Source organism: Alligator mississippiensis, chromosome 2 (genome assembly GCF_030867095.1).
Source record: "Alligator mississippiensis isolate rAllMis1 chromosome 2, rAllMis1, whole genome shotgun sequence".
Classification (NCBI taxonomy): domain Eukaryota; kingdom Metazoa; phylum Chordata; order Crocodylia; family Alligatoridae; genus Alligator; species Alligator mississippiensis.
This window is the reverse complement of record NC_081825.1, coordinates 148,481,452-148,496,264: the sequence shown is the minus strand read 5'-3', so window position 1 is coordinate 148,496,264 and position 14,813 is coordinate 148,481,452. Positions and strand designations below refer to the sequence as shown.

General features: G+C 43.3%; 1 protein-coding gene across 7 annotated transcripts in view; it reads left to right on the top strand.

The window, feature by feature from the left end:
* The window catches only part of WDFY3 (WD repeat and FYVE domain containing 3), a 378,134-nt gene that overhangs the window by 77,079 nt on the left and 286,242 nt on the right, over positions 1 to 14,813 (top strand). For 4 of the 7 annotated variants that reach the window (XM_059722254.1, XM_019479325.2, XM_059722256.1 and 1 more), the window contains one exon: positions 13,049 to 13,164. The exons of 2 other annotated variants lie outside the window; for them this stretch is intronic. In XM_059722254.1, coding sequence (XP_059578237.1) covers positions 13,151 to 13,164 — 14 coding nt within the window. In that variant the 5' untranslated portion in view covers positions 13,049 to 13,150. Of the gene's footprint in view, positions 1 to 13,048; positions 13,165 to 14,813 lie in introns of those variants that run through there. One more of the 7 variants, XM_019479329.2, reaches the window with a different exon arrangement.

The following is a 14,813-nucleotide window of genomic DNA, read 5'->3' as shown; positions in this document are numbered from 1 at the left end:
AGCCAAGGAGCCTGGCCTGCTTCTAGTAGATGGCTGGAAATCTGCAAGCCGTGCTGCAAGCAACCTGAGCTCCATGGCTGGCAGCAACTGCACAGAGCCCGGGCTGGCTGCAGGGGTGGCACCAGCCTCTTCCCAGTGAGAGGAGTTGGGGAGGACTGCACTGCAGGCCGGAGTGGGTGGGTTCAGCTCACCTCGGCATCAGCTCCGTGCTGGTGGCAAGTGTGCAGCCGCCGATTTATACAAAGCCCTTCTAGGGCTCTGGAGCCCACTGGGGGAGGCTTGGGGGGGCTATGGGCACCCCAGAATTTGCCTTGTCGCCCAGCCCCCCCTGCTGGAAAGAGGCTGGTGCCACCCCTGCCAGGGGCGCCGCACCTTTTGTGGGCTCAGCTTCAGGAGGCAGGCAGGTGGTGACAGTGCTGGGAGGTGGGGGCCTCTGGGGTGGGCTAAGGTGAATTTTGGGATGGCCATAGCTCCCTCCCCTCCCCGCACCACCTGCAACTGGCTGCTGGGCAGGCTTTGGGACTGGGGCCTCAGTGGGCCAAGGTGCAGTTTTGGGGCTGGCTCCCTGGGGAAGCACGGGGCACTGGCAAGCCCAGGGCATTATTTGGTCAGTTTCTGTCCTGCAGCCCAGCAGCCTGGCCACATGTGCACGTATGTCTGGTATTGTGTGTGCTTGTGTTTCGTTGTGTGTGCATGTGCGTCTGTGTGTGGTTCTGTGTGTTGCCTATCCCTGTAGAGTCTACTTCTCTCGGAACCACTCATAGCTGTTTCTGAGTGTCTTCGCTCGGCTAACTCCCTGTATTGAGTAATTTGATTTTAAAAAATAAGTGCTCTTAAGCAATGGTGCCCAATGTTTTCACTCTGCGGGCTGGATAGGTAGTGCCAGGTGTGGCTGCAGGCTAGGTGTGGCTAGTGGGTTCGAGTCAGCTGGGACACGGGGCTGGAGGATCCTGTCACAGGCAAGTATGTAGCCCGATCCTGATCTGTCCACTGGATGGATGCATGGGGGGTGGGTTGGAGTGACCCTAATACTGAATACGGTGGGGAGTGAAGGGCAGCCCAGCCCTGATTTTGATCATGTTGGGTTGCAGTGGACACAGAGTAGCCCAATCCAGATGTGCTGGGGTGCAGAGGAACAGCCCAGCCATAATTTGGATGCCAGGGGACAATACATCCAGATAGGGGGTGGATGGAACTTCCCCATTCCCCAGCTAGCAATTAAAACCTCTGAACATAATTTTTTGTATTTTGAGAGTGAGAAAACTCCACTTTGAAAACCCCTGCAATTTATATAAAATGTTCCTGTTAGAAAATAGAAGGCAGTGTCAGAGAGAGTAGACGGGAATAAAGTTCACCTTTTTCTCAGTCTTTGTTATGTTGTTAGCACTTGGTATTACCACCTAGCATGAGACGCTTAAAGATTTGGGTTTAGGTCTTGCTTGCGAATGGCCTAGTTGGAGTATGCTATTGCTGAGGCGTGGACATGTCATCGGTGCCAGTCATCCACATTTCCTTTCTGTTCCTTAAACCCCCCCCAAAAAAACAGCACAGGAAAAATAACTCCAGCAATGAGGAGGCACAAGATATGAGCAACCATACTTATTGACACTTAGCCATCATGGGAAATGAAGCAAGAACTTAGATTTTTTTTAAATGGCTAGCAGTATATATAGTTGACCTAAATAAGCTGCTGTGCACAAAAATAATATTGCAAATACTTAATTTACAAATCCCTTTTGTAGCTACTGAAGTCACATCTAACTGACATGTTGGCATAGATGACCAAGCTTTTTGTTTCTTTCCAAGTAGTTTATTTTAAAATTGAATTCTTTGATTGAGAATTTCTCTCCTAGGAGTTTTGGAAAGAAAATGAGAATTTTTGGTCATATCTTATAAGTACAAACTGTGGCGAATGGTTTCAGAACAGTTATTAGATTTTTACTCTACATATAATTAACTTGCTTTTCTTCTCCTGGTAAAACTTAAAAAATATATACATCATTGTAGCTTGAATATCATGAAAACAGAATCCATTGCAACACGGATCATTCTTTGCTCTTTCCAGTCATGTGGCTAATGAATCCTGTACTAGTGAGGGATAGATCAGCTGTGCCTATATAATCAAACCAGCCTGCACACTGGTACAATAGGCTCCTGGGGATCACAGTGCAAAGCTCTGAATTTTGCCTGACTTGCCAGATGGATGTTTACTTCATGATGGGCTGGTAGTGACTTGATGGCAGTGAAGTTCCATGTAATGTTTTTACAGAGGAAATAGCAGTCCATTGCTGTTAATGTCTAATCGAGAGCAGGTCTGAAACCCAAGATGCTTGAAAAACTGAAAAAATAGTAGGTAGAATAAGATGCACATGCAAATCTTTGTGTGTGTGTGTGTGTGTGTGTGTGTGTGTGTGTGTGTGTGTGTGTGTGTGTGAGAGAGAGAGAGAGAGAGAGAGAGAGAGAGACAGAGAGAGAGAGAGAGAGATTTTTTTGGAAAAGCTTGGAATTAGATTAAATAATTATATATTTTAGTTGCTGCTTTTGAGACTGGTCTTGCTTATTATGATGCAATATTAATAATGGTGTGTAGAATGGTGGCAATGAACAGATGTAATTAAAAAGATATAGTCACCTGGGATGTTTATGTACAATGTTTATAAAAACGTGGGGAAATTTGTGTTTTTTATAGGGAAAATATAGGTTGCACTGTAATTTTAAAAATCTCAGGACATGTATAAGAAGTTGTTAGTTTCTCACCCGGATTATCTATAAACCATTGGCAAGTATCATTCCATTTCTTAAATGTATGTCAAAAAAGTTAATGCCTGATAGTAAGACATCATTCCTTCAAAGTAGAACAAAATAGAAAAAGCAACTTTTTACGACAACAAAAAATAAAATAATTTCCTGCACCCGTCTCTTGAAGTTGCAGACTAAATTTGTGTTTGGATAAAAGATCTGCCTCCTAAATCTGCCTGGTTTAATCTTGCAGTGAATATCAAACTTTTGTTTGACATCATGGTGCTTTGCTATAGGATATAAAGTCCATTTTGACTTGGCTTCCTTGTCAAGCAAGAGCAAATGGGTAATGAAGAAATAAAATCAGATTTTAAGACGAGTAGCTCTGGTAATAGATATATATATACATAACTAAAATTGTGTTAAATTAATGTTTAGTTCTACAGTTTGAAAATGGTGCTGTGGTTAATGACCGACTCTTCTGCTCCCAGAATTTTATTAGGGAACACTAGAATGTTTCAGCTTTGGGGATACCTCCTTTTATGAATAAAGAGTGGTGTAGTAAGGTGCTCCCTTAGAATATAATGGTCAATCTTAAAGAATGCATTTATTTTAGAAAACCACTATTGATTATTTTTTAAGCTGTAAAGTTGTTATCCTATTTCCTAGGCTACTTTAAAAAAAATGTATTTAATCATTTATATGAATGGCTGTCATGAGAACTGAAATCTTGTAATTGTGAGAGAAGTTGTGATTAGGTTTTTTGATCCAAATCCCCTTTGAGCATGTGGAAGTCACGTGATCTGTGCAACACAGGTTTCCCTTGCTTTATGTGGGTTCTGTATGTGCGAATTGGCTCTTATGCGATGATCCTTTTTATATCAAAAATTTGTTATATGTGAGGTAAATTCACTCTTATGCGACCGGTGTGGTGGAAGCCCGCAGTCAGATGCTTTGTGCAGTGCATTGTGGAAGTGATGTGAACCAAAATATAGTCTCTTTTGTAGTTCTGTGTGTCACAACCCAGTGATTTTGGTGCCTCGGCACGATGGAATTTTCCCGCCACATGAGAGCCTCTTGCAAAGTAAAGGTTTTCTGTTGCAGCAGAAAACCCCCGGTGCAAGAGAGTTCCCGCCATTCGAATGCAAATTTGTGTCCCGCTATTGGCCAGTTCTAAATTATTCCTACGTGGCGGCTAGTAATTGACTTGCTAGCCGTTTAAAATTTCGTGCGACTTCCGCCCAAGTCGGAGAACTTTGAGCACGCTAGAGTGCTTCTAAAAGAGATCTGACTTGCGGCTGAGCTGATCGATAGACTGATCACCTATCGATTCTTCTCCCCGTCACCGAGCGCAATCCCAGACGTACCCTATTCCCGCCGGCTTGATTTGTAGACGGATGAGCTAGCCTGAGCCTTATCAGCTGGAACAAAAGACATAGTTGTTCAGACGACTGGACCGTTTTCGTCACAACCATAAGCGGCGTAAGTAAAGTTTTACAACCGTTAAGCTTTGTCGGCCTCTCTATTCACCAGCCCGGCCAACGAACGAGTAATTATTAGATCACCTTGAGTCGGCTCTGGCCGTCCGAGACACTGTGCTGGTCATTCATTGTCTGCAGCACGTGTTTCTATAGTTGCCATCCCCATTATGGCTTTTAAACATCCCGCTAGCCTTCACCTACCCCTCTCCCTGTGCTTGTGTGTACTGTCTGCTGTTGGTGAGTACCAAAATATGTCTTGTAAAAGTGGTAGAAATGGGTTTTCTACCACTTGAATGAGGGTCATTAAAGTTGAGGTCTTGGAACTTACCCCTATTTGTTACATTGTGAAGTGGGTTCCTGTTATGCGCCATTTTCCAGGAACGCATGTACATCATAAAACAAGGGAAACCTGTATAGGAAATTCATCTGATATTGGGAATAACTATTCTGCTATACAGAAGTATGTGTAGGGCTTGTTTCTTTTCGCACGAGACTTCTTAAAACTATAGCAAGGCCATCAAGCCTTGCAAATTGTTTTTGTTGTTTGGGTAAAATGTCTGAACTTGTGGATGTAGCTGTCACCTTCCAGTTCATTATGCTCTAAGAGAAAAGCTCCTTTAGGGAAATATTTGGGATGAAGTCCTTTTAGATATCCCACCACTCACACTAAAGGTGTGTGCTTGTGAGGCCACTTAGAAACTGGACGGATGTGGATGGAAGAGTTTTGAGTAGGAGGGGTATAGTTGGAGGAGAAACTGAAACAGGCCAGAGAGAGAAAAGAAAGGCAATTAATGCCTCAGAAGTGCTGGTAACACAGAACTCAAAGCCAAGGCAGCTTTTTGTTTGAGTGCTGAGTAAAGCAGGAGTGGAGCTGCAAGCAGGGAGAAACTCTCTTGTTGTTTTGATTCCTTCCATGTTTGAAAAATGTAGCCGGATTGCAGCAAATATGATTTGCTCCCTCTGTCTTTTGCTAGGGTCACTGTCATCTTTATGGTTGGCCTGGGATTTTAATCCTTGTTAAATTTTCAAATTTTTCTTTATGCCTTCTCCCAAGCAGTGTCGTGGATACACTTGCAAAACTACTCGGTTATCCCCTTTCAGAATCCAGATTACAGTTCTCCTTTGTCTTGCTTTAATGAGAGAGCAAGTGAGAGATGCTAAGACCACTATCTTGTTACCTGGCGGTGCCTCTCTATTTTCTTTTCCCCATTACTTTTTTCTCTCTCCTCTCTCTATTTCTGTCTCTTCCCTCAAAGACTGTTGGGAAATACATGAGTGTGTGTTGGTGGCAGAAGGCAGAACAGGCTGGCATTTTAGAGACTAACTTGTTCAGAAATGATTACGCTTTCATGAGCAACAGCCTACTTTTGTTAGATGTTGGTGGGCTGCTTACCAGTCAGGGATAGGAGCCAAACACGGGCCCTTGCCTCAGGGCATAATTTATGGTTTTAAAGCAAAAGACATCATACAAAACAAAACATATGTGAAACGTGCATGTTGATTACAGTCCCCTAGAAGCTTTTGCCTTCCCTTCCCCAGCAACAGGAAAAGAGGGAATTCCCTTTCCGTCTGCCCCAGCTGCTGCTTCCCTATAAACTGCATAGCTGTGTGTTTTAAGTAGGAATCCTGTAACCCTTTCCAGATGGCTGCTTCATCTTCGCAGTGGACTTCAGTTTTCCCCTAAGATACAATCTTGTGGCTTTTTAAATTGAGTGGATACCTATTAGGGATGTGTAAGGTTAAACATTTAAACAATGAGTATACTTATTCCAGTAATGCATTACTGATTAACGTTCAGTGCGGGGCGCAGTCTGGCAGGGAGAGGAAGTGATACAGTGCCTCAGGAAACGGAAGGCAGAACGGACGGAGGAGCAAGGATGTGAGGAGGTGGAGAGGTGAGGTGGGATTAGTACCCATAACCTGTGAGGTTAAAAAGTAAAACAGCAGGCAGCCTAATGACTTGTTAGTTAAGCCATTAGCTGTTCCTTCACAGGTGCCTGGAAAGCAGCTGGAGGGAGATAACAGGCTAAAAGTTTAAACCCATCCCCAATCCATGTTGCCTGTTCCTTCCTTCTCAGTGCCTAAGCAACTGCGGCAGGCTGGGAAAACCCCTTGCTGCTGCTGCTGCTTCACATGGGCTGTGTTGTTTGGTCAGGGTAGCACCACCTTCTCACCTCCTCTGAGGATCTGTGATGATGCAAAGTACTTTAAAACAAAGGCTTCGTATCAGCTATGAACTGCCTGCCCAGAGGAGTTTTCCATCTATTGACTTCTCTGTGAAATCCTATGAAATATAAACTTTCATTTCTACCCAGGAGAACTTTTACAATCTTGTCTCCAATGCCTGGTGCGTGCGCCCAAAAGCTAGCAATTAATGAACTTTTTTTTGCAAAAAAATTGCTCTCACTTCTGCCCCTGCTGTGCTGCTCTGGGAGGTGGGGGAGGGTGGAGCTCCAGCTCTTGGCCACCTTCCACCTGCTCTGCCTGCCTGGCATGATGAACAGCCCCTGTGGGCAGGCAGGGTGGGTGGAAGGCAGCTGGAGCCAGAGCTCCACTTGCTGGGCAGAAGGGGCTGAAGTATCCACCCACCCGGAGCAGCACAGTGCAGCAGGGGTAGGGGCGGCAGCAGCGGCAGCTGTGGTGTGCAGTGGCAGCTGTGGTGGGTGGGTGGTTGCAAGGCTCAGGGCCTGCCAGCGCCTCTGAGTTGTCCCGGGCAGCAGGCTGCGCAGCCACCCCCCTGTATTGCCAGGCCACGCTGTCATGGAGTCACAGCTGACTAGAAAGGGCCCTGCCCTCATGGCCTGGCCCGGCCCTGCTGGGCTCTTCCCAGCTGGCTGCAGCTTCATGACAGCCCAACCCAGCCTGTGCATGGGGAGCTGGGAGCAATCTGGCTGTGCAGTCCCTCAGCCCGAGCCGCAGTTGGCTGAGAAGGGCCCGGTGTCCACGGCAGAGCCTGGGCTGGCCCCTCTGTGTGTACCCTCAACAGCACCCACAGAGAGATTTGGCTCAGCCCTGTAGTCCCAGTCCTGGGCAGATAGCAGGGTTATGCCACGTAGCTCTGGCCAAGACTCCTGCTGCCCAAGCAGGAGCAGAGGGAAAAGCTGCCCGCCCAGAGACGGGGGAGTTTCCTTGAGGTGCCACCTGCCTATAGTGGGTTATGGAATAGAGAAGATCCCACACAACTTACTGATTCGTTTGATGTGCCTGGATGGGGGAGTATTTAGTTGATTGCACGATTTCACAATGATTGCACACTTAATTCATACAACACAATTTTATTTTATATTTCTTTGCTACACATATAACATTGCTTAGCTTTAAGAAATACCACAAACGTTAAGAACACAATAACTACATATATCAGAAACAATGCTCTAAATGCACTTCTTTAAAATAATTACAACTAACTATATAATTTTAACCAGAAAAGTTATTACTAACAATCCTAGAATTCCAAGAAGCCAAACACCTAAATATGGTTTCATTCCTCAGTAGTACAATTTAAAGGGTTGGCCTCAGCAGTATGGTTCAGTGGGCTGGCCTCAGCAGTGAAAGGAACAAGTCCCCTTCCTTCAGTCCCACTCGGGCGCTCCACAGCTTCAGCGTGAACTAAGAGATTCGTGTTCATGGAGAGGGTGGTTCAGCTGATCAGTCTGATCTGCCCTACACTTGCGATTCTTCCTCGTTGCTCTGCAAGTGAGGTTACCTCCAAATTGGGACAGTAGGTTACAGTTTTTATTGAGTGAGTTGCTGTCTTGGGCCCCTCCTACTCAAACCTGTTACTGCTGCCAAATTTGGGCTCGGATCTTTCTTAACAGATTTCTGCTGGGTTCAGTTCCTTTTGTTGACCATTTAGTTACTTTGGGGAATTTCCACACCACTGCAGTGACCTTTCTTTCCAACCCTTTCAAAAGCCCCTAGGGTTTGATCTCTCAGGATGTGGGATGTTTGCTGAAGGGTCGTTTTTAGGTTAACTTTGTTAAAGGCCTCTAGAGATAAAATTCAAGAGTTGAGGCTTTGAGCAAGGCCAGGACCTTCCTCACGTAGGCCAAAAAAATGGCCTAGATAAGAAGATGAATCTTGTCTTTTTCCTAAACTGGCTAATGGGCAACTATTACAAGCATTCAGATTATTACATTCAATATGACACCATCCCAGCCAGTGTCTGATCTCGGGGACAAGCCTGGCAACGGCTGCTTCTCCCCCTCCAGGTACACCCTGGCTGGGGTCCCTACAGGCCAGGGTAGGGGTTTAAACTGCTCCGCAATCATAACTAGCCCATGCGGGGGCCTGGCCATACCCCTCAGGTCAGCTTCCCTCCAGCCTTGCGGCTGCTGAGGGGAAAAAAGGGGAGGGCTGTTCTAGTGCCCCACAGCTTCTAGCTTGAGCCACTGCAGGCATGTGCCTTCATTTTTGGAATCAAAAGTTCACTTGTAAATTGGTTCAATTTTTGCAGGTTAGACCAAGGGCTTTCAACCTTTTTAAATAAGTGTACCCCCAGCAGCCCCCTTTTTAGTAAGTGGACCCCTGAGGGGAGGGGGTGGTGGCAGCCCTGCTCACGCCCCACCCTGGCCTTGCTCCTGTAAAGCAGTGGCATGGGGTGGTGGCGCTCTGCCCCCACATACTTCTGGGGGTACTTTGAAAGGTCCCATGGCGTATGCATACCCCTGGTTGACAACCTCTGGCCCTGCTCCATTAACATGCAAAAATTGAATCAATTCAGCCTCCAGCTTTTTTCATGTCTGTCTCTAGCCTAGGGGGTCACCTAGTCCAACCTCCTTTACCATGCAGAATTTGTTGTTCTTAAGCCATCCTTGATATATGCCTATCTAGCCCCTTGTTTTCAAAACAAGGGAAGTTCCATAGCTTTTCTAGGGAGCTTGTTCCATTGCCCTATTCTTTCCTCTGTTAGGAAGCTTTTTTTTTTTTTTTTGCTTTTGATTTAATTCTATTGTGCTGTAGTTTCAATCCATTTATTCTTATCCAGCCCACTGTGGTATGGAACAGCAGCATTTCTACATCTTTATGGCAGCCATTCAATTATTTGGAAACTATCATGTGACCTGTTAATCCCCGTTTCTCCAAAATAGATGAAGCTAGTTTTTCAGCCTTTTTTAATGTAGCATGCATTGACGTGACTTTGTCATCTTCATCACTTGCCTCTGGATCTTCACTAGTTTTCATAAACGCTTCTTAAACTGCAGTGTCCTAAGTGTAACGTGGGACTTCAGCTGAAGCCTAGCCAATGCTAAGTAGAGTGGTGCTGTCACTTCCTGAGTCTCTTGCATACAATGATCTGTTAATTGATTTGTGATAGCATCACATTATTGACTTGTGTTGAATTTGTGATCCACCGTATGCCACAAATCCTTTCTGGCAGTGGTGTTGCCATGCCCAATTATCTACCATTCTGTGGCTTTTTTTTTTCTTTTCTAATACTGTACATTTGTATTTGTTTAATTTTGTCTTGCGGTCCCTAACGTGTTTTGTACCCCGTCACAAGTTTTGTTGTTGATCAGTATACTTGCTGTTTTTATAGTCGAGTCATTAATGACTGTTGAACAGTACCGAACCTAAAACAGATCCTTGTGGAATAGAAATAAAGGCCATTTGCCGATCTTATTTAACCATTGATAGTATTGCTTGCTTGCAATTCTTCTCTTAGTCTTAAAGGAGGCGTGTGTGTGTACAGGTGAAAGAAGGAAGAAGTTCTTTAGTTAACATTGTGGTAAACGTTGTCTGCTATTTGCAGTGTCTTTTATATACTTCGGCTATTACATTATTTGAGAATATGCACATTCAATGCACGTGCCTTTCAGAGAGCTTGGAAATCTCTTTAAGATTCACTTTTTTCCCCTCAACACTTTTCCTTTGTAGATTACAATACATTTCAGTTTTGAGTAACATCTTGTTCATTTGAGCAGAATAATTTATATGGTAAGTCCTGGTCTTGTTTTTCTGTTTACTGCTGATGTAAGAACTCCCTTTGGAAAGCTCGTTTCAGTTGCTTTGTTATCGTCTGTGTACTAACGAAGCACACATTTATTTCTCTTGATCCCAGTGTTTTTTTCCTTCACCATTTTCTTTTCTAATCCTTAAATATCTTGTGGAGATTTGTAGCATCTTTTGCTGTCTTAAGAAGCGGTGTCTTAGCTTGTGCCATGTACTTCCGTTTTCCAGAATAAATCAAACTAGGATACAACTAGCATTGTTTGTCCCATTAATGCAAACGATCTGATTCACGCCTTTGAAAATGTGTCCAGCATGGTAATACTTTACCAGGGAGAAATTTGAGACCTGGTTGATTTAAAACTTGCTTTCTATTTGGGGGGGGGGGGGAAAGAGGGAATAAATTTCAGTAAATATTTTATGATGTTGAATATAGTATTGTGACACTATAAAAGCTCCAAAAAAGTGTGGCATTATTTCTTGCAATGAATTACTTTTCAGGAAGGAACAAAAGTGCATATTTTCAGGATTCTGTTTTTCTTTTTTGGAAATAATTTGATTTCTTTGTAATCAAAACATTGTCGAGAGTTAACAGGTCTAATATTTCTTTTATATTCTTTAGTATAACATTCACTTTAATGTAATGCTGCATAAATGACATGTAACACCAACTTATATTTTCCATTTAAAATGCTTCTGCTTAAGGACTTCGAGCATAAATTCGAAACAAAGTTGTTTGTTTTTCCATTTATTTTGCTATAATTTGTCTGATTAACTGACAATAAACTTCAATGATTACAGTGAAACTCTTGATAATTTGGAATGCTTGGGCTTCTCCCCTTCTTCTCCTGCCCTTCCCCCAGTATCTCATTGGCTGATTTTTGTGACCATGGTGGTGGTGATTTAATCCCATTAGTAGACGGTAAAAATTATGGCAGTCTAATATTAAATGGGTGAATTTAATTTAGCAGAAGTAAGAAGAACTAACAGTGTACTAGTTTTTAGCTCCAAAACTGGTTGCAGGGGAAGCCAAATATTTTGGTTTTTAAATTCATACTTTTAAACCTATTAAAGATGAATTGTTATATAATGACCAAAAGTAATATAAGTGTAGGGGGGGAAATTAAGATAGAATTTTTTATCTTTATCTTTGTTTCCCTATTCCTGGCCACTTAGTATTTCTCTTATCTCTGTGGTTTTTCTTGCTCTGTATGGGAAACTTCAATAAAACTAACTTGGTGTTTTAAACAGATTTCCTGTCTCGTTGCTGGAGAGCAGGAGGAATTTTGTGTGATCCAGGGGGGCACGGAATAATATTGTGTTTCATGCCAAGACTGTTTTAAAGCAGGGGTTGTCAGCCAGGGATACGTGCGGGCAGGCAGGGACAGAGTGCTGCCACGCACCATCCTGCACTGCTGCGCAGGCGCTGCCCACCCAGCCGGACATTGGGGGCAGGGAAAGCTTGCACGTGGCAGCTGCTGCTGCTCTGTCTTCGTCCGCCAGGGGTACACTGCTCTGTGTCCAGCCCCTGGGGGTACACTGATCCAAAAAGGTTGAAAACCCCTGTCTTAAAGTGTTACAGAAACCAGAACGCTGCCATGTCGATATGGTTAGTCTAGCATTGATGACTTTACACTTTGCTACTTAGCATTCGTGTAAATGAAGATGGTGTGTTCATCCCTTTTAGGGTAGTTTCTACAGACAGCCAATATTTTGAACTCAGTATTGGCAATACAGATATTGCAATTTTTGTGCTTCACTCCTTACAGTACTAGAATGGCATTTGTTTCTTCATGATTTAAATTGCAAAACTTTAAAATGAAATTTTAATATGTAAACTACAGCCATCACTCCAAAACTTACAGAATCAGAAAGATTTCCTCGCATTACTAATGAGTTGTTTTTATTTAGTCTTATACCTTCTTAAAAATGTTGTCTCTGTTTGCTCTCACAGGCCTCAAGGGCCTTTAACTGCCTTGACTAAAAAAAAGTAAAAACATGCATTTGATTTGATTTGCTTTTTGCTAATTGGCAGTTGAAGTGTAGGTAACCGCTTGAGCAGTGGAATATGAGATTCCATCCCTACCTCAATCAGGAGGGAAGTATATATTGGCATGGAGGCATCTGAGAAGCTTGCCCAGCTGCTGTCCTGCCATCTAACAGAGGACTATGTTTACCAGGGATGCATACATTTTTAAAAAAAGATAAATATTTGTTTCTGTAGAAGTTACTTCAATAAATGCCACATGGCGAGTTTCACAAAGCTTGTCAGGCATGCAGACTTCAGATAGATTTACAATTGGACCAAATTATCTGTCCTTGAGGTGTGTGTAAATTAAGGGCAAGGTATGACCTTGCTTTTTAGGTAAACTAGGAATGACGATCTCTCATCTTACCCCCTTTTCTGTTGTTGTTTGATGTGATTCTCTTTCTGAATTTATTCCAAAAACAGCTTAACTTTCACAGTGAGGAAACAATCTGGGAAGCTTCCATGACATTGTCTAAACCCTGTTTTAAACAAATGACTAATTTCTTGCTCAGTATTTAAAAAAAAAAATTATCTTTTTGTTTGTGTTGGCATAAAATGTAATGAAAAGAGAGGAAATGGGAATATACATTTCAAGCAGAAAATTGAAAGCTTGGGGAGGAGACTTAAATGCATACATGCAGTAATCACTTTTAGTTTTTTAATCCTTTATGCAATCATTCCTGTTGATTCCGGATCATTTGTGGGTTCAGCAAACACGATGTAAAATCAAGTGGAAGTATCTCTTTGGGCCAGGAAGTGTTAGGATGGAGGAAGTTTTGAAGGAAGTCTAGTAGAAGGCATTGTTTTAGGAGTATTTTTTAAGGCAACCTTCTGTGTGTGCTTCTTCTAGATAGTAAGAAAACCAAACCTCAGAGAAGTTGAAGGAATAAAGTCTTGAAAAAATAAGTGGACATTGGCCCTACTGAAATCAGAGTAGGGATGCAACCTCTTCATGAGTGAAATTAGGTATGTGATGTTAAATTTTTAGGTTTGTTTTGTTTTAATTTCCTTCCTTACTGCACCTATAACTCAGCCATGTGCTTGTTTTGACTAAATACTACTATCTTAGTCTTTGTATTCACAATGTTTTTCATTTGGAATTTGTATTTATACAGATTTGTACAAATGTATATACATAGTTTTATTTGTAATGTTATGAAACCAAAACTAAAGCCTTGGACAAATATGAAATTTGGAACTTGGATTGTTAGAACTTTGTATATACCTGGAACTTTAAAGTGTCTGTCAGCAGAGATGAAATGGTATAAAAAGAACATCTTCAGTATCCAAGAGGTAAGATTGTCTGAATAAGGAGATGTTAGGCCAGGAAACAAATGACTAATTTGCTTCCTCCAGCGTGGTGTGCGGCGTGGGGAGCGAGGCTTGGGGCCGGGCCGGGCCAGGCCAGGTGCTGGCGCTGGTGGCGCTGGGCTGCGCCGTGTGGGCTGGGGCTGCCTTAGGGCTTTGGAGCTGGGCCGCCCACCTGGTGACACTGCGCCCCGCAACTAGCGAGCATCTTTTGCACCACTGTTCTGTGGTGCAAAAGATGCTCATAATATGGGTACAGAGGTTATAGTAGAGAACAAATATCTAACTTCAGTCAAGAAGGTAGAGTTGGTAAACGAAAGATGCTTGCAGTGTTGAGAGAGAGAGAGAGAGTGAGTGTGATATCTGCTTGGTCAATTGTCTATGCCCCTGCAAAGGATAAATGCAAAGACATGAACTTTATGAAAAACTAAAGCAGTCTGTGAAAAGTTACAGCAGGGAAAACAGTGGTGGTGGGAAGGGATCAGGTGGCCCCTCCACATGCTTGCACCCCCCACTTTTTTTCACTCTATAACTTTTCCACTGCCGCGCCCCCCCCCCCCATTACTGTCTGGCACTGCTCAAGCTCTGTTCCGTGCTATGTCACAGACCACAGCATGTGGAATCATGATCTGTGCTGTGCTTGACAGTTGGGGGGGGGAGCTATGCTGTCTGACAGTAGCTGGGGAGGGGGGGAATGAAGGGGCGGGGACTGAAGCCACAGAGGACAAGTATAGGATGGGGCAGGAGGCTGTTGTGGGTCTGACTCTGGCCCCAACCCAGGCTCAGGGCCAGAAAAGACTTGTCTTGAGTAAGATAAGATTTCAGAGAATGAAATATGCAGCATATCACAAGAACTGGTGAGAAGATGCATGAGACACAGATTTTTGGAAGTTGAGGTGGGAGGTAGCAGACCTCAAGGCAATAATAACATAAAAACTGATCCAGAAGGGATAGACCAAGATGGAAGTGGAAGGAGGTTTCACAAGATAGTAGAAGATGGAAGGTTGTAGTTAAGTTGGTTATAGGCTTCTGACGGCTGAGAAATCAGAGAGTCTTTACTTTTATTTGCACTTTCATTAGTATGACTTGTTTGTTGGTCATTAGGTTTAAGTGTAGATACCAGTTGTTTTACTAGAGAGAGTTTTATGACAACTAGAATACACAATTCTAGACTTCAACATAACCACTATTTTCTTCTCACAGCTGATACAGACTTCAATTTTGCTAGCCATAGGACACAGTTTGCCTTCTCGTCTACAGTATCAATTTTTCATGTGTCAAAGGATCTTAAATAAGAATAAATTCAT